General features: G+C 39.5%; 1 protein-coding gene across 2 annotated transcripts; it reads left to right on the top strand.

Moving 5' to 3' along the window:
* The first annotated feature begins 3205 nt into the window (after positions 1-3205).
* On the top strand, positions 3206-26591 carry IFNAR1 (interferon alpha and beta receptor subunit 1). 2 transcript variants are annotated; one of them, XM_075770702.1, is made up of 11 exons: positions 3206-3388; positions 11186-11306; positions 12738-12931; positions 13634-13791; positions 14954-15101; positions 16053-16167; positions 17007-17209; positions 18417-18571; positions 19394-19547; positions 23272-23426; positions 24425-26591. In XM_075770702.1, the coding sequence occupies exons 1-11, from the start codon at positions 3295-3297 to the stop codon at positions 24650-24652; spliced, it is 1725 nt and encodes a 574-aa protein (XP_075626817.1). In that variant the 5' UTR covers positions 3206-3294; the 3' UTR covers positions 24653-26591. The 2 variants fall into 2 exon arrangements, with proteins under 2 accessions (XP_075626817.1, XP_075626811.1); XM_075770696.1 differs by having other exon boundaries at positions 3265-3398.
* The last annotated feature ends 874 nt before the right edge of the window (positions 26592-27465 follow it).

Genomic DNA, 27465 nt, shown 5'->3' on the forward strand with positions numbered 1-27465 from the left:
AGAGCTGGTAGTCACATACTCTTAGTCACCAAAATTTTCAGTTGTCCAAAGCCTTCCTCTCATCATGTAGCAAGTGCTGCCGCCATAGCCTATAGCCTTGGGCTCCCTACCTTGGTTTCAAGAGTGTGTGGGATGCTAAGAGAGGTCATGTGAACCATTCTGGTAGCAGCAGCCTGCTCCTACTCACCCTCCTTCCAGGTGTTGCTCAGATCTCTGCAGCAACAGGCTGTGCAAGTGTTCCTGTAAGTGTGTGTGCGTCAGAAGATACGACGCTTCCAGGAAACAATGAACCTTGTGTGCACACAGTCTGCACGTGTACAGCAGATCCAGCACTCATGGGAAAGGGTGGAGCAACCCTTGTGGGACAAGTCTGCTGCTTATACGCAAGAATGCCTATCTTATGATGGGTAAGAGCTGTCTAGTATTGGCTGCGTTTGACACTGTAACATGGCGGGTGTCTTCCTCAGCTGGAGAAGCATAGCATCAGTGATGCACAAAGTGAAGGCCTGTTCGGTGCCAGCCATTAACCCTGTGGACATAACAATATGTTATTTGGGTTCCTTCTCAAGGAGACTGCCAACCTGGAGAGCCCTAGTTGTTGTTAGAAGTGTGGCCAGTCAAGATCAATATTAGAAAATTACCAAAGAATTGTTCACAGCAGACTAACAGGAATGTGACTGCCATATAAATGCTTGTCTCCTGCAAATGGCATTCCTAATATTTATGAGCTAATAAAAGGTTTTAATTTCACTCCATTTATCAAAGAGCACTGACAGTACAATAGCTACACTGAATGTTGCTTTGAAATCCTCTTGTTGAGATTTCAAAGGTACTTCAGCAATACTAACATATTGACTTTTTTTTCTTTTACAGCTTCAGGAAAAGGATAAATAACAGACTTTGTCTTAAAGAGCAATCAGTTTACACAAAATCATGCAGGAAGCTGTGGTGAAGCTGACAATATTTCACAGATTATGTTCTACTTTACTTTGTTACTTTCATCACAACACACTTTCTCCTCACTGATTGTCTATTGACTACATCATATGATGATCATGATAGGTATGATGGCCCACACCAAGTGGTACTTGATAGCTTATTATTCACTCAGTTCTGTTACACAATAAATATACTTCTGCATTATATATTTATTGCATTGCATATTTATTGATCCAAATCAACAGAAACCAGAAACTAGAATTACATTGATTGTTTAAACACTCCATAAACTCTTTTTTCTTTAAAGAAACTGTGCTAGGTACAGGCACCTGTAGCATACCAGGTAACATTAAGCACCGTGTGTTTCAAAGGACATGGTTATCCACAACCTCTTGTCCAGACTGTAATGGTATCAGCCTCTTCTCAGTGATCAGTCTTTTCGATATGACAGGTTTGCAGCTTTTAGATCCCTGAGCTGGCTAACACTACATATACGTTCATTCATTTACAGGAATCAGTAGCATCTGCATTTCATAAGCACAGTTGGATACTAATGGTACTGGCTTTTAACAAGCAAAACTGACATTGTGGTTACATGTTGATGACGACTTCAGAAAAGGAAATCATTGAAATATTATCACATAAAAGAAGATGATGCAAACCATAGAAATATTCTGTCTGGATCAAATTTTGCCATCTTAGATGGTATGAGTGATTTCGAGTGATTTGACTGCCTCACGAACTTGAGAAGGATCCCTGCACTTCTAACCTCAAATAAAATTAATTTAGTTGATTTGTGTATCTTGCCCTCTAGCAATTGTCAAACATTTCTTAAAACCCACAGGCCAAAAGAATTAAAGCTCCATTTATGCATATCTTCCTCGGTTTCTCAGGAGAGGCTAGGCTTAGTAGACATGCTCAGAGTACGTGTAGCACATCACAGCAAAAGAGGCATCAAGAGCAGCTAGGAACACTTTTATCCAGAACTATGGCTGGAAGGATTGTCATCTCCTTAAGCAACAAAAAATGTGATGTTTATTGGACCTAGGATACAGAGAGCATAGACCTTTGCCTACCAGAGTTTCAAATCCTCATCTCTGAATACATTGCTATGACCACTTTGTACTTTGTTGCTTTGAGGGGACAGGAATTGAAAGGTAAACCCTGACTTCTACCCTCCCAACCATTGCAGCTGGGCAATCTCATGAAAAATATGAAACAGAAAAAGTGAAGATGAGCTCTTTAGTCCTAAAACCAGAACTTCTGCCTGCAAATTAAGCTGGGTCCAAGCCCCACTTCAAGGACTGTAGCATTCATTCAAACATTCTAGAACCAAGGCAGACTGCACCAGCACACAGATTTCCCCCTCCCCAGACAAATGCCCTATTCAGTGAAAGGAATTATGCTCACACTCTGTGACTCAATGCATCTTGTGGTTTCCTGATTTTTTTAATTTTATTTTTGATTAAACCGAATGGGGCGTTTCTTTGTGTGAGCTGTGTGAACAGGCTCTATTGACATTTATAGGTTGGGATGGAATAACGGTGATCAGACAAGGGCAGAACAAAAAGAGGAAGTGTGAATGCTGTGAAGACAGCACGCGAGAGCTGCGCAACTGCTAACCCCTGCCCTCGAAGGCAGCAGTCCCGATGGGCCTGCAAGAACCAGAACACGAAGCATCTGCCCTGCAAGCACCACGCCACCAGCCCGCGCCGATAAGATGACTAGTTTGCATTACTTGTTCCGCATCCAGCAACGCTGCGGCTGCTGCGTGTGGTAAGAATAGACTTATGCCCACACCCGATAGAACGGCCCTCAGAGGGAGGTTCCTTACACCCGCTCGGAAGACACAGCCCGCCGCTCCCCCCCACGCACCGGGGCATGGCCTCTCCGCTGTTGCTCCAACCGAGCGTGAGGGACAGGTCCGCGTGTTGGGCGAACAACGCGGGCCCAACGACTAACGGCCCCGCCGAGAAGCGCCGTTGACGGCGCGCGCTGCCTGACCCAACGCCCTGTCACAGACGGGGTGTAGGAGGTGGGCGGCGAAACCTGAGGATACGCGTAACTATCGGGACTTTCCGCGGCCGCGGAGCGCCCAACCTCCCTCTTTCTCCTTAAGCGACACCTCCATTGCCGCCACGGGAGAATAAACGCGTGAGGGGGGGGCACCAGTCTCCCGGAGTAAATCCTTCCCCGCACGCCTCGATTACAGAAGAACCCCAAGCCCGCAACCGACAGCCCACCCACATTTTGTGCCCCGCCCCGCCCCGCCCGGCGGCGCGGAGGCTGTCTGCACATGCGCAGCCGTCCGGGGTTTCCGGTAACGGTACAGGCTCCGGCCGTACGGAGGGACGGATGGATGGCGGACCGGTGGCGGTTGGTGTGGGGCGCGCGGCCGTGGCGGCGTTGCTGTCCTGCCTCCTGGTCGCGCTGCCCTTACGCTGCGCAGGTGGGGCTCGGTGAGCGGGTAGGGCACGGCACGGCACGGCAGGGCACCGTACCGTACCGTACGGCACCGCACCGCACCCCATCTGGGTTTCGGCTGGGAGCTGGTGCGGTGGCCGTTCTCAAGGGCGAGCGTGGGGAGCGGGTCACGGTCTGTGCCGCTGCTGCCGCCTTGTTGCGGGGGGCGCGGCACGGCACGAGTGTCCCCGGCAGTCCCCCGCCGAGACGTGCGGTTGCGGGCACTCCCGCTTCGGTCCTGCAGCGGCTGCCCGGTGCCTCGGGCTGCGGTGTTGTGAGGGGGAACGTGGTCCCAGAGCCCGCTGCGTAGGCACCGCTGCGGGAATGCAAAGGCATCCAGGCCTTGGTTCCGGATAGGTGTGTCTGTGTGGGTAAGCGGGGTTCGGTTTCTGTCGGGTGCCTTGGCATTTACAGTTGAGTAGCTGTGTTCATCTCGTCGGCTTCAGGCTTACTTGCTATCTGTGAATTGTAGCGGCTGTATCTTAAGGGTGGGGCAAACAAGTTTTGAAACGTATTGATTTGCTTGAAGGACATCTCAGCCTAGCCTGACAGAGCCTAAAGTATTAATGAGGAAATGAGAGAAGTAAAATTGCAGGATGAGGAATTTATCTCACAGGATAGTAACATGTGCCTCTTCTTACATCCTAAAGCAACAAAACCCGATTATCACACAGAACCTTTTTCAAGGGGGAGGTATCACGCAGTCCAGATAAACCGTGAATTACCTTCCTGTGTATTTACAGGACCCTGTGAGTTGTGACAAAGTGTATATTGGCTAAGGCAATTTGGATAGTGGCAATATTGTAGCCATGAGTAGTGTGTGTGTGCTGCTTCTGATGGCACCTAAACTCTTGAATTCTGTGTAAGACTGTATTGCTCTAGTTTGGCATATCCAAAAGAAGACTATAGAGAGGAAGTTTTCAGGGCTCCGCACTTCACGGTCATGGTAGTATTCAGGCAGAGAAGCAGCTCTGGGACCTCTTCTCTTTCTTTGTTTTCTTTCAGCCATTTGTTTTGTAGGTGAATTCTTTGTGCATCAGCCCCAAATTCCATCCCAAAACTGGAAGCATTGTGATACATGCAGCTACTTTGATTAATCCACAGGTATCACAGTAAATGATGAGCATGCCACGTACTACTTCTAGAGTTAGAAGTCATTGCTCTGCTACAGTCACCACTGATCTTCTGCCTCGTCAAAACCAGCAGTTCTCTCTGCTGCACCTGTATAAAAGTTCTTGCAGTAAGAATTCTCCCTGGTTCTCTAGGACACCTTTCTGCTCATGGTACCAGTAACAGTTGGGTCATTTTTGGTGTGTGGCTTTTTTTTTTTAATACCACTTCTAATAGGCCTCCTTTCCTTCCTGTGCTGAAAGGTTGAGTTAAAGTTTCCATTGGCTCTACCACATGCTAAATGTGATAAGTAGTGAGCCATTGTGTAATAAAATAAAAGGCTATATGGATAGAGGAGCTTCAAGTGCATATATTTTGGTTTAGTATCCCTTTTGAATCTATATTGTGTACTAATCTCTTAAGCATACCGGAGTAAATGTATGTTAAACTGCTTCAGTATGATTTTTCCAGCTCGACAAAATTACAGTTCACTGTCAGGAGGGGAGGATGTATCAAGTAGGGACCTGCTAATGATCTGTATGATAGAGCAGCATAAGCTTATTAAATCTGCATATAACTGAATGGGAGGAGCTCACAATTGTTTAGAAAAGCAGGAGTAGAATTGAGAAGTGTCCTGACAAACTGGAGAAATACTCCAGAAAAAAGTACAGTGGTGTCGAAACAGGATGTGGGCAGGTCTTTGTACTTAGGCAAATGGAGGGTGACAAATGATCATCTAAATACCAGTTCTGAAAAAAGAAAAAATGTAACATTACAGTGCCTTGTAAGTTATGTGTAGAAGCTTGTGCTACGCTGTAGAAAACCCCAAAAGTATTGGGGCATAGCAGTGCTAAGTAGAATGAAAGTAGGTCATGTGTCTTGTAAGGTAGACTTCCATTTATTAATCTCAGCTGGAGTATTGTGATTTTCTGAAGTATACTGTTTCAAGCAAGTTCAAACGTTTGGAGAGAATGGAAAAGAGAACAATTAAAGTCGTTCAGAAAGTTAGAAATTTTGGCTTAAAAGGAAAACTAAATGAATTGTTGTTGCCATTCAGTTTTCATCATTAGAGTCACGTTTAATCTAGTTTTCAAATATGTAAAAATCTGATGTGAAGAATACTGTGCTATAATATCCGTAGACAAAAAGTACACGGGCTAAATGTGCTTAGAGGAGGCGTAGGTTAGACTCTGGGTTTTGCAGTTGTCATGGACTATGAACGACAACTAAGCAAGCATCCTTGCTGTAAGGAAATTTGGCTCTGTTCTGCAAAGATCCAGACCTCCTAGGAAATCCAGTTTGGGAGTTCTTTACTTCTGATTTGCAGAAAGCTTTCCCTAATCGTAAGGACAGCGAAATATCTCAGGAGATTAGAGGCCTGTAAAAATAGGTGATGCCGTGGTAGAAACTGCAGGACTTCTCTACACAAACATCTGATGATGTACATAGAATTCGTCACCTGCTTTCTCCAATGGGAAATATTAGTGATCTTGCAAGGTTTCTTCCAGCTCAGTTTCTGTGCTTCCATTATATGAATGGATGATTAGTAAGTGTTAAAGCGTAAATTAGTGATCATTAACTTTTAACAAATTTCAAGCAAAGACATTCTTCGGAGTATAAATTACAATTGGCTACATCCCTCTTCACCTGCAACAGGAGATGGAGTGAACAGATAAAAGAGCATAATTGTGACCTGGAACCGTCAATAAATAGTTATTTGACTTTGGATAAGAAATTTGATTTCTTGGTGAAGATAGTTTGAATTATCAGGGTTGTCTCTCAGGACTGGGAGATCCTTCTGAAGCAATAATGACCAGGGCAAGGAGGAAAGTATCTAATCAAGCTCAAGGTAGATCTACGAAGAGTGTTGTGGTTTTTCGAGGGGTTTATTTTGCAGTTATTTTTTATATCAGATGAAGCCAAAAGGCTGTTGAGTCCAGCGTTGCTCTACAGCGATGGTTGGCAGTGGAGTATGAGAGAATAAAAGAGCAAGTATATGGTGACACTTCACAATGTAGTGTTACACAATCTATAGCATCGAGACATGGTATTTGACTCTGAGTTCATAAGCCAGGTAAGAGTTGAGCCTTCACAGAGTCCTAGGGGAAGGAATTCCACAGATTAACGAAGTGTTCAATGAAGCAGCAGTTTCATTTGTTTGCTTAGAGCAGAGCGGTGCTTGTTCTGATGCTTTCGGCTTTGCGTTAAAGAGACAGCAAACAATCTTTTGCCACTTGCATTCCCCGTGCTGCTTGTTAGGTGTCTGTAGCTTTGTCATATCCTCCCCTCAGTCTCCTTTTCAAGCTGAAGAGTCATAGTCTGATTCTTCCCAGGACAGAAGCTGCTCCATACCTTAGATTGTACTTTTCACCCTTCTCTGCCTTTTTCTGTTCTGCTGTCTGCTTTGTGAGAGTGGGCACTCTAGAGCTGCACATGGTATTGAAGATAAGTCTAATGGATTTATATAATGATGTTAAACTTTCTATTTTACTTCCTTAATTCCATATCAATTTCTAACTTTTTTCCCTTTTTGACTATTGTTGAGCACTGACCGCAAGTGCTCACACTTTTACATTGTCGTTGAACATAACACGGAACAAATTCCTAAAAATTCCCTGAAAATTATGGAGTCTTCCCTGAGTAATTGGTACAAGTTACTTTTAACCCTGTAGTGGATTTTAATTTTACAGGCGATGTCTCTGAATAGCATGCTTCTCTGTATTAAAGTTCTGTAAAGGCTATCATGTACCACTGAAAAGGGCTCTTAAATGCCTAGTTCCAGCAGTTTGCAAGGAGGATTAAAAAAGGGTGAATGTCAAGATGGAGTCCAACCTTGTTCAGACTTGCATGAGGAAGTTCTTCGAGAAAGAGGCAGTCAAATCTGAGACCTGTGACAGTCATCTTTTGGGCCTTTGACCAAAGCTGTTGTGGAATAAGTTCCTTCTAATTCACAGTGTACACTCTTACTTCAGGACTGGAATACTGTATCTTCCTCCAAATGTCAAAATCCAGAGCTGTATTTTTCCAATATTGTTCATATCCTTTATGTACTGGCGTGGCAGGTTTTTAGACCTGGTATGTGTGCTGCTAGAGAACTGAGGAAACTGTATTTCACTTTCTGTCTGCTTTAGGAGGCTATTCAAACATCAGCAGTTGGATTACATTCCAAAAAGATATTTTGAAACAGGTTTTGTGTCATACAGTTTAAGATCTTTTACAAATAACTATTTAAACAGAGATTGAGTGTATCATAGAATCATAGAATGGCTTGGGTTGGAAGGGACATCAAAGATCATCTAGTTCCAACCCCCCTGCCATGGGCAGGGACACCCTCCACTAGACCAGGTTGCCCAAAGCCCCATCCAGCCTGGCCTTGAACACTTCCAGGGATGGGCATCCACAACCTCTCTGGGCAACCTGCTCCAGTACCTCACCACCCTCACAGTGAAGAATTTCTTTCTAACATCTCATCTAAACTGACCCTCCTTCAGCTTAAACCCATTGCCCCTTGTCCTGTCACTACACTCCCTGATAAACAGTCCCTCTCCAGCTTTCCTGTAGGCCCCTTCAGGTACTGGAAGGCAGCTGTAAGGTCTCCCCTGAGCCTTCTCTTCTCCAGGCTGAACAATCCCAACTCTCTCAGCCTGTCCTCACAGGAGAGGTGCTCCAGCCCTCTGATCAGCTTCGTGGCCCTCCTCTGGACTTGCTCCAACAGCTCCATGTCTCTCCTGTACTGGGGCCCCCAGAGCTGGACGCAGTACTCCAGGTGGGGTCTCACGAGAGCGGAGTAGAGGGGCAGGATCACCTCCCTCGACCTGCTGGTCACACCTCTTTTGATGCAGCCCAGGACACGGTTGGCTTTCTGGGCTGCAAGCGCACACTGCCGGCTCATGTTGAGCTTTTTGTCCACTGACACCCCCAAGTCCTTCTCCTCAGGGCTGCTCTCAATCCATTCCCCACCCAGCCTGTAGTTGTGTTTGGGATTGCCCTGACCCACGTGCAGGACCTTGCACTTGGCCTTGTATGTGTATGAATTATGTTTATGAATGTTTGAATTATGTTTATGAGTGTATGAATTATGTTTTTTAAAGTCTGCAAATACCTGAGTACAAGTATTTATGGGGAAAACCACTGCCCTAAACTTTGCGTGAATGATGTCCATCTGTTAATGTTTCTTTAAAATGGAAACTGAAAGTTTTATGTTGTATCACAATGCTTAAATAATTTTCCACTGGGTCATAAAGCGATGAATTTTACTAAGCAAGATTATAACATTCAATCTATCAGTTACCATAGGTGGTGATATTCTTCAAACAAATTATTACTTTTTTTTTTTCAAGTGGTTTTGACAGGCTTATACTTTTAATGTTAATAGCAGAGTTGTGCAGTTTTGGTTCTTGTTTTTAAATTATTATTAAAAGCTAGTGGAACTTTTTTGTTCCTGGCTTTTTGATTCTTAGATTTAATGCAGACATTCTCAAATAAAGTAAAAATAATGTTTTCCCATGAAGTGAGTGTTTTGTTTGTGAAGGGATATAAATATTCAAAATTGCTATTATTTGCCAAAATCTGAAGTAGCTGCCTTTTGTTATCATGTAGCTGCCTTTTGTTATCATAAGCTTTCTGGCTGAACTGTAGCCATCTGTTGGATAAATATCTGAAAAAAAAAAATTACTTATTTGCTTTGTTATTTTTTGATGATCAAATGTAATTTGGCATTCTCTGGGCTTATCTTAGTCTGTCGGCTTACAAGAGTAACACATTCATGCATTGTGGAAATAAATTCTGTAGTGGGATCCATGGGGTTTTATTGAATTATTTTCCTTTCAAGTTTTGTGCTTTCAGGAGTTATTTCCAAAAGTCATTAGTCTGTGGGTTCTGCTTTAACTCTGTTCTCCAAAAGGATTTTGCAGACTTTGGTTCATAGATTGCTTTTCCACCCATGTTTCCTTTTTATAAAGAGAACTTGGTCATCATGTAAAAATATGAAATAGTTTTTGCAATGAAGAGCAACTCTGTTATCAAATTCAGGATAACGCGTTAGATAGGCAAACAGACACTGATTTCCCAGGTGAAATAGGAGGTATTTGTTCTGATTTCTTCCTAATATAATCAAATATTATACTGGTATCAAAAAGCAGTTTCAGACTACTGGTCACTAACGTAAGTTTTTAGAAGTTGTAGCCATTGGGAAGTGATTAATAGTGTAACACACAACTGGTTAAAATAGAAAGTCAAGTTAGAGAGATGGGTAGTGATTTATTTTTTATTATTGTTGTGGTGATTTTTTTCCCTGATGTGTTAGAAGTTGAAAGTGCATTCTTAGTCAGAGCACAGTGGTATGCGCTGCCTAAATTGTACATAGTCTGGATTGTCAAAGATACCTAGTACAGGATACCAGGCAGAAGGACTTATAGGAAGTTTAAGTTCTGTAAATCTGGATATGGCTGCTTAGTTCATGGTTTTGGTATAATTTTAGTGACTTCTGCCAGAGGTTTCCTCAGTTCATGCGTATTCCCTGTGCTTTCACACTGTTTCCCGTTGCTTTGGCAGCCACAGTCTGGTTTAGTTTCTAGTGGTAGAAAACTTTCAGACCATACTTTCAGCCCCAATTGTAACTTTGTAGCCTTGCTGCTTTGAAGCAGTGCCGTAGACTGGTGTGAAATAATTCAAAGCAAAATGTACTTTATAAATAGCCAGATAAATTTCAGTTTTCTTAAGTATCAGGATAATTCCTTCTCCCACAGCATTGTTACTCTTATCTGTCCTCCGATACCTGAATTGTATACCAAATGGAACGCCAAGGATTCTGCATATCTCAAAGTTAGTGGTAAAGAAGTCTTCTTTAGGAAGCAGAATATAAGGTAATTATGAGGCAGTTGTGGGGTTTTTTTTAAATAATTATTTTTGAAAGGTGGAAAATAAAGAGGAGAGAACGCTATCCTGCTGGTGATTCTAGCGTGCATGCTTCCTTGCTTTTGGGAATCTGCCTGTTAAGCCTTCTCTTCTGATGATCTAGTCCTTCCCTTGATGTTATGGGTATTTTTATGTGTCCTGAGACTTAGTCCTTGCCCTCTGTAAGTCATTTTATGCACTGTTCTTTGTGTAAAAGAAAACAGGGTTGCCATGAGCAAGATACAAGATGCTGCTATGTGGTGAAGCCTCACTGAAAGGGATTTATGTTCAATACGTTGAATTTATGGCAGTAACAGGTGACCTAAAACAAGTTTGCTGTGCTCAATCTATTCTGCAACTGTGAAATGACAGCATTAGGTCAATCCCTAGCACTTTGCAGCTGAGATCCAGATGTTGGATCCAACCAATAAAATACTGGTTTAAATGCATTCAGAGTGCTTATAATCAACCCGTGACAGCGAACACAGGCCTTGAATGTTACAACTGTGTATATTTTTTAAAGGCATGTGGGGAGAAGGATTTTAAGCACAGGGGAAAGAGCTGCATAGTCAAATAGGCAAAGGAGCTACCTGATGCCCAGCTCCTGAGCTATATATTGAAGTGCCATTTGAGTAGCATGGGTTTTCTTAACTCTTATGTTCACTGTTATTTCATTTCGCTATATGTCTCTACTTCTTTTTTTTTTTTTTATCGAAAGCAGGTTATTCCTAAGTGATATACAAATTACTTATTATTCATTTATGTTACTTTCTTGTAGGCCAAACTAATCTGCAGAGTCCGCAGGATCTTCAGGTCTACGTTGTAAATACAAATTTCACTCTAAGGTGGAACTACACTGGGAATGATACCAATGTGAGATTTTCAGCAGAATACCAGTTGTAAGTAGTAACTTTATTCTGAGCCAGAAATAATTGATGCTTATTTGTGTAGAAGAGCATATTAATTAATTACTATGCTTCTTGATACTGCCATGTAAAACTTCTAGAGACTTTTTGAAATCCAGAAGGTAGAGGCTAGGAAGATTAAATCTAGAAATGAAGTGAAATCCTAGTATTGTCCTTCATTTGTCTAATTCATATGTAAAATTAGATTGTTCACTGATAGCGATGTGTTATAAATGCAGAACACACTTGGTAGTAATGCTTAACACTAGAGTGGTTCTTTGAGAAGATTGACTGGTACGCTTAGAAATGTAGTATTTAGATTAATTTATTCTCAGTTCTTGTTTTTTAAATTAAGCTGCATTGTAGCCACACACACAATTTTCAGCGTAGCTTTTAAATAATTTGTCAGTGTTTATGAACCCAGATTTCCTCTCTGCAGCTTTTAATTGCCAGATGAAGCAACTTTAATTTTTGTTCTTAAATGTTTGCTTGATTTTCTTCAATTGTTTCATATACCAATATTTATGCAGGCACATACACGTACATTTGGTATTTTGTGGCACTTTTCTGAAAATTTAGTATTAAAAAAACACTTCTAAGATAAAAATCACTTAAGTTCTTGATTTTAGGTTTTCCCGGTGTATGATTTTGGATTTTAAAAAAAAGAAAGCTTGCCTTCTTCAATGTGTAGATTGGAGACAGCTGCTTTGAAAATAGTTTTACTTTAAAAATACTAGTCTGAAAGATAAGATAGAAGTTGAGGATAAATAATTACTACTTCAAGTCTGTGCCTCTTTTTTTTGGTCGGGACGTTTGTAATCTCTGTATGAAATGTCCCTTTCTTAAATAAGGTAGGATGTCTCTTAACTCACAAGAAAAAAATAGCTTCTGTAAAGCTAATTATTCCGACACATATTGCTGAACTCCAGTTTTCTCCTTTGTGTTGTTCTTTCACTCTAATCTACATTCCTCACTAATATTAGAATTGAGGGGTGTTTTTCTGCTTTTATGTTCTTTTAAGCATTTCTTACCATCAAGACTTTTAAAGTTTTTCTAATGAATTATAAAATCATCGCCAGACTAGGACCATATACTAAGGATATAATTCTGTATTTTGACAGTTCTTTTATGCTGTTTTCTGACACTGTGTGTTTACATGGTGAATAAAGCAAACTGGTATCAGACTTTGCAGACTGATAGTTAACCTTTGGTAATAAGGCTAAACTAATGTTAATTAATTATTTTGAATTATTTAAATTGAACTATTAATTCCAGGGTAACTAAGTAGATAACACAGATTACACTGGAGCTGGTGATAACACAGCATTAAATAGTGTGACATTTATTAGCATTAAGAAGAAAAGTAAAAACAATCTCAAGGCTTAAATTGTATATTTGATTTTATTTTGGGGGCTTTTCTTACAGGCTTGAAGGCTTTGAGACAAATGACACAGAATGGAAGGAGTTGCCTGGGTGTCAAAATGTTACTCGCACAGAATGTGACTTTTCCTCAGCAATAACAGAATACTATGATAGACATCATGTGCGTATAAGGGCTGAAAGAAGGGAAGAAGTGTCTCCATGGTCTAGCATTTTTGAAATGATTCCGTATTTTATAGGTATGAGCTCCATACATACTGTAACATTTTTAGTTAAAGGTTCTTCAGCACATTATTGTGGAAAAAATGTATGTGGTTTCCATTGCTCATAACAATGTGAACTAGTGGTTTTCTCAACCTGAATGTAATATAGAGTATTTGCAGGTTGTGGAATGATATGATTCTCCCCTTTCTGGAAAGGGGAAAGTATTCTAAGTAATGGTGTTTTTCGGACAGAATTTTCAGTCACACTGTAATTTTCTAGATTTCAGAAAAATCCTTTTTGACAGTGGACTTTTCTGGAAGTTTTCTTCTGACTTTGTGACTTTTCCATAGTTGCTGTACAGTATGGTACTGAAGCCTTCCCTCAATGTCAGACTGCTTTATTTGAACTAGGTTTCTTGCCTCGCATGTTTTAGATCAACTTATAGTGATTTTCACTGCAGATTCTGGAAAACATTCACTAGTAATATTGCATGTTAACTCTGCTGTTTTTAGAACCTGGTAACAGTGATTGTTAGGTTAGATTGCTATTAGATAGTGCCTGAGATTCATGAAAACTAAGATCCTATTGGCAATTACTGTGATCTTGCTACGCCTCAAGAGAATTAAAAATAAGATACTATAGGCGGTTACTGTGGATATATTAATGTAAATGACTTTTTTGTTGTTTTTTCTTTAAATAGTCATGCTTGACTTTTTACTTTCTTTTAATATTTGCAGCTCAGATCGGTCCCCCAGGAATAGAGTTGCAGTCCACAAATGGTGTCATAAAAATTAAAGTTTCTCCTCCAGAAGCAAATCAGGTCCGAAAAATGTGGATAGCTCATGTACGTTTTAAATATAATCTAGTTATCTGGGAAAATTCATCAAATGCAGAGGTATGATCACTTTTTTTTTTACACTTTTTAACCTTAATATAACTGTCAGAGATGTACTTTGATTACTTAATGCCCTAAAATGGAATTATTTAATTATGGAAGTATGTATAACAGTTGCTATGCAGTTTAAAAGTTGGGAGGGGTTATTTTCTTGGGGGTTTTTGGTGTTGTTTTTACTAGAGGATTGTATTAGATATTTTGTCATAAGAGTTTTGTATTTCTGTTAAATGCTGGAGCTGCTTTCCAGTGCATGAGGAAGAAGGTGAAACTCTCTCAGATGTGTTGGAGCAGGAGCCACTCTGAGCCAGCAGGAACAGGGAGGGGAAGGAGTTCAAGGCAGTGGGAAGAAGCATTTACAGTAAGGCATAGATATAGGGCAGGGGAGAGGTAAGAGGCTAACTTGATCTCGCTGAGACCATACAGCTTGGCTACAGTTGTCAGTACACTGTCCTGTGTCATTAGCGAAGTTCTTTGGTTTTATACTCTAGGTTGGGTTTTTTTAGGGATTCTTTTGAGGTCTTGTAATTGTGAACTAGTTTGCCAGCCATAATGTGTGTCTTGCACAGCAGATAAAGCTCTTCTGTAAAGACCAAGGTAGAAACAGTCTTTAATTTTTTGTCTTTTTAGGGGAATGGGTGCCAGCTAGATTAGCGTAGGATTTGAAGTGATATCTGTGTTTGTTTGGAAGACCTAGTCATAATCATTACACATCAAAGAGGAAGAAACAGCTTTAAGTTAAGTACAAGCTGTGTACAAAGGTCAATCGCTGCAAAGTCTGGTAAACCAATCACAGGGAGGTAGCAGGAGAGGGAGGGTTCATTCAATGAATTGAGGGACAGAAGTGTGCTATTTCCACTTCTGAGTACGTGCATGAATATTTGTGTGCTGAGTTATACATTGTGTAGAGCAGTGCCGTAATCCCTCCACGCTTCTATGTGTTAAAGGAGCACGTGTTCCTTCCTCTCAATCATGCAGCTAAGTTGGAAACTTCCCTTTAGCATTTATTCAGCTCATATATTGTCCTTCATTCCCTATTTTAGCGTTTTTGATGGCATATTATATGAATGGACTGAAACCCGGGGAAGAAAAAAGATACTGTAAAAATTCAGCTTATCAGGAAGAACAGTTATCTTCATATGCTGTTTGCAATTGTTTCTTACAGTTCAGAAGTCAAAGTATTTTTCCTACTGACATAATTGATGATCTTGCACCAGAAACTACCTACTGTTTGAAAGTTCAAGCAACTCTCCCTTTGGACTTCCAAGAAGGCTTATTCAGTCCCATTCGTTGTGTAAAAACTACCCGTAAAGGTACGGAGTAAATTGTTTTATCTTAAAAAGATTACTTAAGTTTAAACTGTTGGAAGGTAAATTGCCCTAAAGCAATAGGAATATGCAGAAGTGCCAAGTTCCTGCTCGTTTTGGTGTAACAGCAATCTTGACAGTTATGTACATTTTCTATTTTAACTCAATATAAAATATGACACCTATCAATATTAGACTTTTAGTAGTAGAAAAAGGGTTTTGCTCTCAGGTAAATTCTGTCCTTTAATTTGGATTGCAAAACCTACTTTCTGTATTTTGGAAAACTGGATATTTTTGAATTTCTGACTTTGAATCAGGAGGAAAGGGATGTGTATGTAGGCAAAACAAAAGCCTTTTGTATATTTGGCACTAATTGAATGCATAAAAAGTTGAGCTAAGCTTAAAAAAATATTGGTTTTATGCAACCCTTGGTGACTTTGTTATTGCAGATTCTGAAGAATGGCTTAGTGGCAGTTTGCCACCAGTTGATTGTTTTGCATGTCTAAATTTAAATTCTTTTGTGTGCTGTTTAGGTGTTAGTTTAAGTACTTTTAAATGTTTATTTCAGGGAAAAAAATAACGGTGTGTGAATGTAGAAAGCCAAACGTTAGATGGAACGGATGCTACATTGAAATTCCTTTGTGTTTATGCATGCATATTTTACACATTTTTCTCATAGAGTTATTGCTGAACCAATTTATTTCTACTAGTCTCTATGTTTCTGTACTTAATTTTTTCTGAATTGATTTTTAACGGATTTTTTTTTTTTTACTAAAGGCTTAATATGCTGTATATATCACAGATTTGGATTTGCTATCTTTGATGAAAACAGACAATTTTTTAACTATTGAAAATGTACTGTGACCATTTACATGAGAAATGCCCATTCGGTGAGAAATTGCTGTACATAATATGAAGCTTTTCAGTAACTGTGGGTTTCCTTTTCATTTTGAGCAGTGAATGACCTATTCTGTGCGACAAATGTGAGTGTCCTTGCTTTGAATATGAAATTTCATCTTCATTGGAAGAATCAGTATAAACATCATGTGAGCTATAATGCACAGTATCTCCTGTGAGTTAAACAATTTCCATATCTCTGTTTAAACAGGTTACGCCATTCTAAATGTCATCCATTGTATTTACAAATATTTATTAGAAGTTAAAGTGAAATATTTAGCGAAAGTGGCTTAATGTATATCGAAACATTGGGTACCTCATCTGGACACAGAGTGGCTTTTAAAGAGATTGCATATAACATCATATCCTAGAATTTCAGGATACTAGGCTGCTTTTAAGAGTGTTAAATACCTGGTGGAATGGACTACTAAATATATGCTAAGTAACGTTTTAAAACATGTAAAGTTTGCATTGCTTCGTATCTTTTTGAATATGAAGAAATGAGATGACTAGTGGTGAGCAAAAATGCAGGTGTTCAAGGTTTCAATTGTCAACTTATTTGATTACTTCTGTCACACCCCAATGTGGAAAAAAACCCCATCATACCTATAAACATGTATCTTAATATCTAGTTGTTGCACAAATATTGTAGCCATCATCTAAATATCTAAATGAAGAGAGATGCTGCTAGCCTTCTTTTGGCATTCCTTTGGCATGACATAAAGATAATCGACTTTATAGAACTATATGAAAAAATCTTAATTTGGATTTTTAAAATTTCTAAACCCAATATATAATTTTTCTATGGAGGCTTGATTAGAGCACTAATTTGTATTTCCAGATTTAGTTAACTTCATTGTTTGTTATATTTAGAATACTTTTTTCATTTATGAGAAATTTCTAAGAGGCCCGTTCTCCCAAAAATAGAAAAGAACTATGTAGCACAAGTGAACATGTTGGTTTTTTTAGCATTCAAGGACCTCACATCAAAAACTATTACAATATCTCTTGCAGTGGGTATCTAAAGAAACTTCATGATGATTACTCAATGAAGTGGCAAAATGTACCCGGATGTGAAAACATCACGGAAACACAATGCAATTTCTCATCTATCGTCACTAGTACTGCTGGATTTTATTATCTCCGTGTGCAGGCCGTGAATGAATATAATAAATCGTGTTTGTCTAACGATGTGAAAGTAGATCCTCTGATAGCAAGTAAGCAAATGTGTTTTCTTAAATTTTTGTTTCTCAGGGAACTTGTACCTAATGCTAGTATTTGCAAAAAGAAACTTGCTAGATTAATGAAACTGAATACGTAGTTCCCCTACAGAAACCGTGTTGGGAATCCTGGCCTCATCAAGTTAAACAGGAGTTTTTCTGTGGTCTTCTCTGTTCAGCACAGCCAGTATTTCACTATATTTAGAATCATATAATTTGCTTTACAAAATTAAACTAAAAAGCATTATAGGGCATTTTATAATCTCACTGTATACTACATTAATCACTGTAGGAGATTATACTATAAATATCCTTAGTCTGACTTTTGCTATTGACAGGGAACGCTTCTTGATATCTCAGAAAAAAGATCCCAAAGTCAAATAATTTTGGAAATCACTGTCTCTGTTTTCTTGTGCATCTACTCTTGTTTTCTCCTTCTCTCTAGCCATGCACAGTGCTCCCTTGAATTTTGTGCTGAAGCAGTATTACATTGGCATACAACCCTGAAGACCCTCATGAAAATGCAGTCTTAAATGATAGTGACTTGCAAGTCAAAAATATGTAATACTCTCCAGAGTATCTTTGCACTTTTTTTTATTTTGTGAGAAATGTGACCTTACTAAAATATTTGACTTCAAAAAAATTATCAATCGTAAACGTCAAGAAATGCTGCTCTAATATGTAGGGTAATACTCCGTTGCCTTCCATATTGAAGATGGAATCAATAGCTCTTCTATATGTCAGCTTTCCCTTGTCCAAGCTCTTGGTAATTAGATTATTCTTTGATAAGACAACAGTGACCTAGGTAAATTATCCAACAAAAGAAAACAAAAACTGTAATGCTTCTTGCTTTTCAACTATACTAAAACTGTGAGAGAGGGTATATGTGAAAAAAGAGGGCCCACATCCTGATGAGAACAAGACGTGTTCAGTAGTTTCACTTTGACTTGCACGGAGTTAACCCCTCTGTTTGTGTATTTCACGTCACCGAAACTTGCAGAAGCAACATATGAATGCGTAAAGAGAAAATAATTGAAATATTTCTCAGGACTTAAGCTTCTGAATAAAGCTATTAGTCTTAAGTATACGTTTCTTAAAAAATGTCATAGATTTAAATTACAGTATTTATGCAATATTTTTATTTGTATTCTTTCAGTCTTATTTTTAACTATTTTTTCTTTCTTTTTTTTTTAAATGCCTGAAGATGAAATTGGCCCCCCTGGTGTAAAGTTGGACATCAGTGATGTTTTGCTCCATATTCAGATTACTCCTCCAGGAGGATCTGAAAGTGAAGTCATGAGGGACCATTATGGCTTGTCTTATCGAGTTTTGTATTGGAAGAATTCACCAAATAATGAGGTATGAGCTAGTTAAAACAGTATGTAAAAATTATTATGACTTAAATAGTCAGTTTGAGTTCCCCTCAAGAAGCTTATTTTCAAAAGAGGCACACATATGGTGTATCAGTCATGCAATCAATTTGTTTTGTTTTTTTTCTGAAAGGTTCTTTTAAAAATCTGGTCAAGATGACTTTTATCACAAAGTAATTGAGATGTTAATCTTTTTCCGTTGATGCGGCTCTATGTAACGATTTGCAGAACCACACTGTGTTTTGTACAAGCTGCTAAATGGCATACTTTTGAATAGAAGTTGTATGGTTCTTATGATGCCATCTTTCTTACGGTATGACTCTGTGCACTGTCTTAATTGACGTCGTTTCCAGCCCCTCAAATTCTTTTCTTTCTGTATTTGTAGTCTTATAGCTATATGTATCATAAAATGATAGTCTTGCATGCTTTTAGCTCACCTTTTAATGTATCTTTCCATATTCTTTAAACGCTTCTTTTAGTAAAATATTTTACAGTAATTGGTAAATGTGTATATGTAAATGTGTGGAAGAAGAGAAGAAAATTAACTGCAACAGGAAGAAGTTTCATTTGCACACGGCTGTGAATTGTAAAATTTCAGTGTGGTGAAGGCAGTTGGTTCTTGCAATAAGTTTCCTGAGTGTGTTTGCTGAGGAGAGTGTTGTGTGATTTCTTGTGTTTTATTTAATCCACGTGCAGCATGGTGTCTAACTTCTTACAGAATTACCTCTTCAGCAGAGGCCAAAATGCTAATCTGTTTGAGTGACTTTTGTATTATTTATGTGCATCATATTCTTCCAATTTTTCTTTCCAGGAGGAAATCAAAATGAAAGAGATAAAGCAGACAATAGGGACAGTCTCTGATCTAACACCCTCAACTTTGTACTGTGTAAAAGTACAAGCATTCTCAGAAGCTTACAACAAAAGCAGTCATTTCAGCAAAGAGGAATGCATCAAAACACCTGGAGGTAGGATGAGCTTGGGAATTGTTACACCTCTGGAAGTAAAATTGTTAACCCTTCGTAGGCCTTTGCAGGTCTTGCTAGTTAAAAAATATTTACAGCATGACTTAATGATCTGTTGCAAAAGAGTGGAATGCACCTCAGAAGAGTGAAGCAGCAATGTGTTTTATTGAGGTAAACCAGTAATTTGACAGAGTTCAGTAAATTTGATGGAATTAAACAAAGTTCAGATCACTTAAGGAACTACTGTCAAAGGTATTAGCAAAAGTGGTTTTAATATGGTGTTGTAAAAGTGTAACATAACAAAGTTTGACAAGGTTCACTCTATTAATTACTGCATGGAAGAAACATACAAAGGAGAATTGAGTCAGAATTGAGTTAGAATGAGTCACGCAGAGACTGGAGACACAAAAGGGTAAGGAAGACCCTCCTGTTGAGTCATGAGGTGCAGAGTGGACCTCCTTTATGCAAAAGAAGAATACATTTGTAGATGTACACTCACTTAGAACATAAGAGCAAGGTATCTGTTGAATATAATTTGGTCAATTATCTTCTACTAACAGGCTGTAACACTAGAAAAATTACTAAATATCAAAACTGACTTAAAGCTAAGAAAATGTAATAATAGTAATGCTACTTTCTCACATCTTAAGCTCTTAGGATTCATTTATATTGTAGTCACAGATTCACAGATTGGTAAGGGTTGGAAGGGACCTCTAGAGATCATCTAGTCCAACCCCCCTGCTAGAGTAGGATCACCTAGAGCAGGTTGCACAGGATCGCATCCAGGTGGGTTTTGAATCTCTCCAAAGGAGCAGACTCCACAACCTCTCTGGGCAGCCTGTCCCACTGCTCGGTCACCCTCACAGCGAAGAAGTTTTTCCTCATATTGAGATGGAACTTCCTGTGTTCCAGCTTGTGCCTGTTGCCCCTTGTCCTGTTGCTGGCCACCACTGTCTATCCCCATCCTCTAGACATCCACCCTTTAGATATTTACAAGCGTTGATGAGATCCCCTCTCAGTCTTCTTTTCTCCAGGCTAAACAGACCCAGCTCTCTCAGCCTTTCCTCATAAGAGAGATGCTCCAGTCCCCTCATCATCCCTGTAGCCCTCCGCTGGACTCTTTCAAGTAGTTCCCCATTATTCTTGAACTGGACACAATGTTCCAGGTGTGGCCTCACCAGGGCAGAGTAACCTCCCTTGACCTGCTGGCCACACTCTTCTGAATGCCCCCAGGATACCATTGGCCTTCTTGGCCATGAGAGCACACTGCTGGCTCATGGAGAGCTTCTTGTCCACTAGGAGTCCCAGGTCCTTCTCCACAGAGCTGCTTCCCAGCAGGTGAAACCCTAACGTCTACTGGTACAGTACGGTCCTCACTGCTTTGTCTTTATCAAGCCTAAAAAGAAACAAATGTTCCTTTTTTCAGCTTCATAAGAGAAATTCTTTAATCTGTTTTACTAGTTAGTGATTAGTCTTCTCATATCCTTCTCTTATAATGAGCCTATTCAAGACCAAGCCGCCCATTCAAGACTCTATATTGAGAGCCACAGTCATACAAATGACTTCCCTGTACTTCCCATACATTCTTACATTCCAGTGTGGAAAATCTTTCATTCTTTGATCGTTCATATTAACTGGAAATAGAGATAAAAAGACCTGGCTGTTTCATCTTGATTATTTTTAAAGTGTCTCCTGGTATGTATTATTTTTAGTATGTTCAAACTCCATTCAGTTTGTTTGAAATTGTGCCAGAGAATATGTTGCAAAGGAAAAGAGAGGAGGGGAGAAGGAAGCTTGCAAGACTCTTGAATTTAAGCACTGAATAGCTTATGACTATACAGATAAAAAGTTTCTTTGACTACAGTATTTTACTATCAAAAGCTGGATTCCGTCATCTAAACTCCTTCTACCAATAAGGTCCCAACCTTAAGTCCTGGAACTGAGCCTAGCCTGTTAGAAGATTTTCCACAGTTCCTGGGTTAATACAGGAATGCAAGACCATAGACTTAGAGAATGGTTTGGGTTGGAAGAGGCCTTCAAAGATCATCCAGTCTAGTCCCCCTGCCATGGGCAGGGACACCTTCCAGTAGATCAGGTTGCTCAAAGCCCCATCCAACCAGACCTTGAACATTTTCAATGATGAGGCATCCACATTTTCTCTGGGCAACGTGTCCCAGTGTCTCACCACCCTCATCGTAAATAATTCCTTCCATAAGAAGAAACATAAGTCAAGAAACATAAGTCTAATCTAAACCTATCCTCCTTCAGTTTAAAACCGCTGCCCTTTGTCCTCTCACTACAGACCTTGGTAAAAAGTGTCTCTGCCTTTCTTGTAAGATTCTTTTTAAATACTGAAAGGCCTCCATAAGGTCTCCCAGGAGCTTTTTCTGCTCTAGGCTGAACACCTCCAACTCTCTCGGCCTGTCTTCATAGGAGAGGTGTTCCAACCTTCTGACCACTTTTGTGTCCCTACTCTGGACTCACTTGAACAGCTCCATGTCTGTCTTGTACTGAGGACCCCAGAGCAGGATGCAGGATTCCAGGTGGCGTCTCATGAGAGTGGAGAGGCAGAATCACCTTCCTCGACCTGCTAGCTATGCTTCTTTTGATGCAGCCCAGGATACGGTTGGCTTTCTGAGCTGCAAGTGCACCTTGCTGGCTCATGTCCAATTTTTCACCCAAAGTCCTTCTCGGCAGGGCTGCTCTCAATCCCTTCATCCCCCAGTCTGTATTGATACAGAGGATTGCCCCGACCCATGTGCAGGACCTTGTGCATGGCCTTGTTGAACTTCATGAGGTTCAAACTGGCCCACTTCTCAAGCCTGTCAGGGTCCCTCTGTATTGGGTCTGTTCCCTCTAGCAAATCCACTGCACCTCTCAGCTTGGTGTCATAAAGTTGATGACACCATGTTTGAGTGCTGAAGTGAAAGTCTTCTCTCCTTTTTATACTGCCAAAGTAAAATCTTGTGCTGAGCTAGTGTCTAGACTCCCAGTATAGAAAATAACTGGAATATCCTTAGGATTGATTTCTTCTTAAATAAGCATTTGAAAGGAATAGATGCTTACTGGAAGATCCTTTTTTTCTCTGTTGGCTGTATTGTAATCATCTGAAGCTTACAGTTGGAGTTCCTCTCCTGTGCAAGAAACCATCTGGATGCTTTTGGGCCCTTGAAGACCCTGCAAGTCTAGGCACTTTAATAATTTCCTGGCTAAATAACCATGGGCCAACTTCACTGTAATAATTGCCCATTCTTACCCTGTAGCCCATGGGAATTCTTACTCCTGTATCACTGCCTTTTTAAAGGAGGGTGCTCTATCAATTACATACTATGTTCCTTGGGGTTAGACCCTGTACACAAGCAATAGCACGATGGATTCACATGCATCGAGTGCTTCATGGTAGCTGTCTATGTGCAGCCTTTTTGTCCTGCTGTCAAATACTGACATATAACTGGAATACAACTGGGAATAACTGGATCTTGGTTCTGATGCTGTCTGCAAATGCCTGTGTTCTTATATTGGATAAACATTTTTGTGCTGTGTTTTTACTATAGTTATCTAAGATATTGGAATGGCGTCATTTTCGTAATGATCATCATGGCTGGGTATAGTACTACAGAAATGTGAAATTTTATGATAAATGCTGTAGCAGATTTGGAGACAATCTGTTCCTTAATCTTTGTAGTTTATGAATGAGTTTTATTCTTTTTTTTTTTTTTTTTTTTAGATAACGTTTTACCTCTGGTCATTTTAGCAACATTTGTAACTGCCCTGATTGCTGTCTTGCTTGTGGCTATGCCAGTCGTTTTTGCCCTGTATCAAGCCTACAATAAAATCAAATATGTGTTCTTTCCATCATGCCAGCCTCCTTTGAACATAGAGGTAAGATGAAATTTATTTTTCTCGTTCATTAAGCAGATGTATTTTTAGAAAAATGAACAGAAAATATTATGAAAAAGTGTTTATCTGTTATCCTGTAGTCTTACGGGTATGCCAAGATTAATTGTATAGGTTTTGATAAAGTGCAGGAATTCCTATAGAAAAAAAATGGGTACTATCAATTTCTAGAATTCTGTGATTAACAAATACTTTAACTTTTGTTTTTTCTTCTATCTGTGCAAAAGTGTAGCTAATAATCCTTCATTCCAGAGAGCACGCATGTCTACCCAATGTGATAATATACTTTTGTCCTGCTATGCAAGACCAGAAATGTTTTCCCATTGTGTTATCTGGAAGAGCATGCTCTATCCTTTTTTGCCAACCTTTAAAACTCAGAGGAGGTGAAAATACAAGCCCAGTCTTTAGAGGAAAATTTGGTGTAGCAGGCAGCAAATGCTTCTACCATCTCCTGACCTAGCGGCCTGGATGGTCTCGGAAAGGGCAGAGGTTGTCCAATTTCAGCTTGGCACAGGTAGTACTTAGTAAGGATCCTGGAATGATCAGGGCAATGTGTGTGTGTGTGTGTGTATATATATATGCGCACACACATATATATGCATGTATACATACATATATCTATATATATTTTGAAATGTAGCAAGAACTGCTTTTCACTGTGCTTTCTTCTGTGTCTCCCAGAACACTGATTTTGAGCAGTGTATGGCCTTCCTAAAGTGTGTCATTTCCTCACTGAATCTTTTAGGATATGTAGTATACAAAGCTTTCTGAATAAAGTTGTCATTTAAAACCGGTCTCGTAGTTTACAAGGGCTAATCTAAATTTAATTTATTTGTAAGGCAGCATTTTAGCTGGTTTATTCAGTGGAATACTGATAAAATAATTAATGCAATGCATATTAGAACCTTTTGTGATGGATTTGATATAAATTATTTAGATATTATGAATGTTCATCTCTTTCTTTTCTGCTTCTCTTTTTGCAGGGTTTTGGAGAACAGCTCTTCAGCAGTCCTTATATGTCAACTACAGAGGAACCAATAGAAAACTGCTGTATAATTGAGACTGTCATCACAGAAGAAGTAAATCAAATTGATTTTAAAGACTACAAACATTCTAAACAGAGCAGTCGAGATTCAGGAAATTATTCTAATGATGACGATACTTCAGGGAGCAAAGTGTCAGAAGAAACACTAGAAAAGGAAATAGTATAACTTTTAAGAAAATAAAATCCATGTATTGATGTATTGACATCGTAATAAACACTTAAAACTTTCTATTATGAAAGTTGCAGCCTAAGTAAGACAGTGTGACTTTGGGATCTTTGTCTTCAGGTGTCCAAATCTGCACTTTGTTAGTGGAAAGTTACATACTCTGTCTGCTGCAAGCTGACCAAAGTTACAACACAATTGACTCCATGTACTTTACACCATTTCAGCTGACTTTTCATCATATGATAAAAAGAATATCATCTGTGTAAAGAGGAGCACATCTGTACAGTTTGTATACTTGAACCCAATAACCTCAGCGAAAGCTTACTCTGTTCCACAAGAAGAGTTTCTTGCTATCTCAGAGGTTTGTTTTGAATGCCAGTATGTACTGTGACAGAAGCCTGAAATTCCAGTATTGAATCTTACAATGGTTACACAGGCAGAAGGAAATTCATGCTGGATACAATTTTAAGAACTTTTCTGACATTCTCTTCCAGCCCCCTCGGGGCAGTGCTTTTTGGCTCAGCAGGTCCAGAGCAAAAGATGCAAAGAGACCAACAATAGCCTTGGTGAGGTGGTTCCTCTCCACCTCCTTGTAGAATTCCTTGTGGCCATGGCTGTGGGATGCTTCCAATGCCCCCTCACTTGTTCACGTAGATATGTCCCTGCCTCAGGGTGCTCTCCTCCCACAGCACTCACTAATCTGGGCAAGTATGGGAAGGGGAAAAGGCAAGAAGGAGGTTCACTTCACTTTACTATAAAGAAAAATTGTCTTTGTAAATAGAGGTTGGGTCAAATTGGTTTGTACAGCATTTAGGATAAAGAACAACAAATGTCCGAGCCAAATGTACACTGTAAGAAGAAACTAAGTAATACTGTTATTTTAATGACAAGGCATGTCAGGAGGCATATTCTTGATTATTTTTCCCATGGCTAGATAACTAGAAGTGTAAAACATTTAGTTCTGTCGTGGTTTGACCTGGCAGGCAGCTAAGACAGCCACACAGCCATTTGCTCACTCCCCACCCTGCAGTGGGATGGGGGAGAGAATCAAAGAGAAAAAGGTTAACGCTTGTGGGTTGAGATAAAGACAGTTTAATAGGACAGAAAAGGAAGAGAATAATAACAATAACAATTGAATATACAAAACAAGTGATGTACAGCACAATTGCTCACTACCTGGAACTGATGCTCAGCTAGTTCCTGAGCCATGTCACCTCCCAGCCACCCCCCTCAGTTATACACTGAGCATGACGTCATATGGTATGGAATATCCCTTTGGCCAGTTTGGGTCAGCTGTTGTGGCTGTGTCCCCTCCCAGCTTCTTGTGCACCCCCACCCTCATCGCTGGCAGGGCAGTAGGAGAAGCCAAAAAGTCCTTGACTGCTCGGCAACAACTAAAATATCAGTGTCTTATCAACATTCTCATCCTAAATCCGAAACCCAGCACTATACCAGCTGCTAGGAAGAAAATTAACTCTATCCCAGCCGAAACCAGGACAACTTCTAATTAAATTGTATTTAGAAATGTGAATCTCTTTTAACAAGGAAGAAGCTTTTTTTGTGTAATTAGAAGGACTCAAGTTGAATTTAGAAAATGCGTTTTAACAGACGGGTGAGGATGCTTGTAATTCAAAGCTTTTTCAGCGTAGTCTCATTTTGCCAATAGGCTTTTCTGTGTACAAATTATAAGGATATGCTGCAATAATGTTTCAATTTGTATACCACTTTCTTTTTCTGAAGTAATTCTTAAAAGCTTATTTTTTATGAAGAAATTGATTTAGAGTAAACTTGTTTTAAGCTTCATGTGGACTGTTGTTTACTGTAACAAGCATCTGTTGGTGTTTATATTTTTTAAAAATTTGAAGATTTGATCTAATTTGATACATTTTATGTCCCTTTGTTCACTGAAGAACATAATAAATTTTGCACATTTTCTTTATTCCTTTCTTGGTTACATATATTTTTGACATGGTGACATTGAATCTATACCATGGATACTTAGGAAGCGCCCATGAGTCTTCAGTTACTGTCCTGCCTAAAAAACCCAATGTGAAGCGTATAATATATACATTTAATTAGGGTTTATGTTGGAGTGTTGCATGATTTAGACAAATTGGAAAGAAAGTGCTAATTCATTCTCTGTATTGGGGTTTAAAATGAGAACCCTGAACGTGAGTTGTTGTGGTCTTGGGTAGATAGCTTCCATCTGTGAGTTGTCACGAGATACTTAAAAGAATGATGGTATGAGGTTGTATATATTTATATATGCCTCTTCAGTATAATCTAAGCTTGCTGTGAGGATGCAACTTGTTTATGCAGCTGTTCTTAGTGATTTATGCTGTAGCTGGCCTCCCTGGATGTTTTTTTTTCCTGAACAACTTCAATTTCAGTCCGTTTTTCTTATTTGTGACCTACAGTAGGGTTTGGGGACATATTTTCATTTTGGGGATTTTCAAAAGTGAAGCTATTCTAAACATGTTTACTGAAGTAAGGTGTAGCGGGTTTTGGTTTTCCCATCTAGGAAAAATGTTTCATCTGATATTTCAGCAGCTAATTGCAGGCTACTACGCTGATAACTGTTTCCTGTGACACAAGATTCTGTTTGCCTCTCGGAGTTTCATCACTCTGGAAGAAAGCTATTTAATGTGAAGGATTTCACTGTCAGATTTCAAATGATGGCAAAAAAGTCTACAGTGAATGTTTCTGAAATTTGCAAGCAATCCACGATTTTCTTCAGAATGTAGAACCAAATGAGTGGTAATGAATATATATATGTATGCTTGAAGTTTGGCTATAAGACAGGTTACAGAAGA

Source organism: Balearica regulorum, chromosome 1, assembly GCF_011004875.1.
Source record: "Balearica regulorum gibbericeps isolate bBalReg1 chromosome 1, bBalReg1.pri, whole genome shotgun sequence".
Lineage (NCBI taxonomy): Eukaryota > Metazoa > Chordata > Aves > Gruiformes > Gruidae > Balearica > Balearica regulorum.

Excerpts from the sequence above, each read along its gene's own strand:
- IFNAR1 (XM_075770696.1), top strand. The coding sequence starts at position 3,299 with ATGGCGGACCGGTGGCGGTTGGTGTGGGGCGCGCGGCCGTGGCGGCGT. Across the intron at positions 13,792-14,953 it reads AAAATTCATCAAATGCAGAG|TTCAGAAGTCAAAGTATTTT; the intron begins GTATGATCACTT and ends TGTTTCTTACAG. Across the intron at positions 18,572-19,393 it reads AGAATTCACCAAATAATGAG|GAGGAAATCAAAATGAAAGA; the intron begins GTATGAGCTAGT and ends TTTTCTTTCCAG.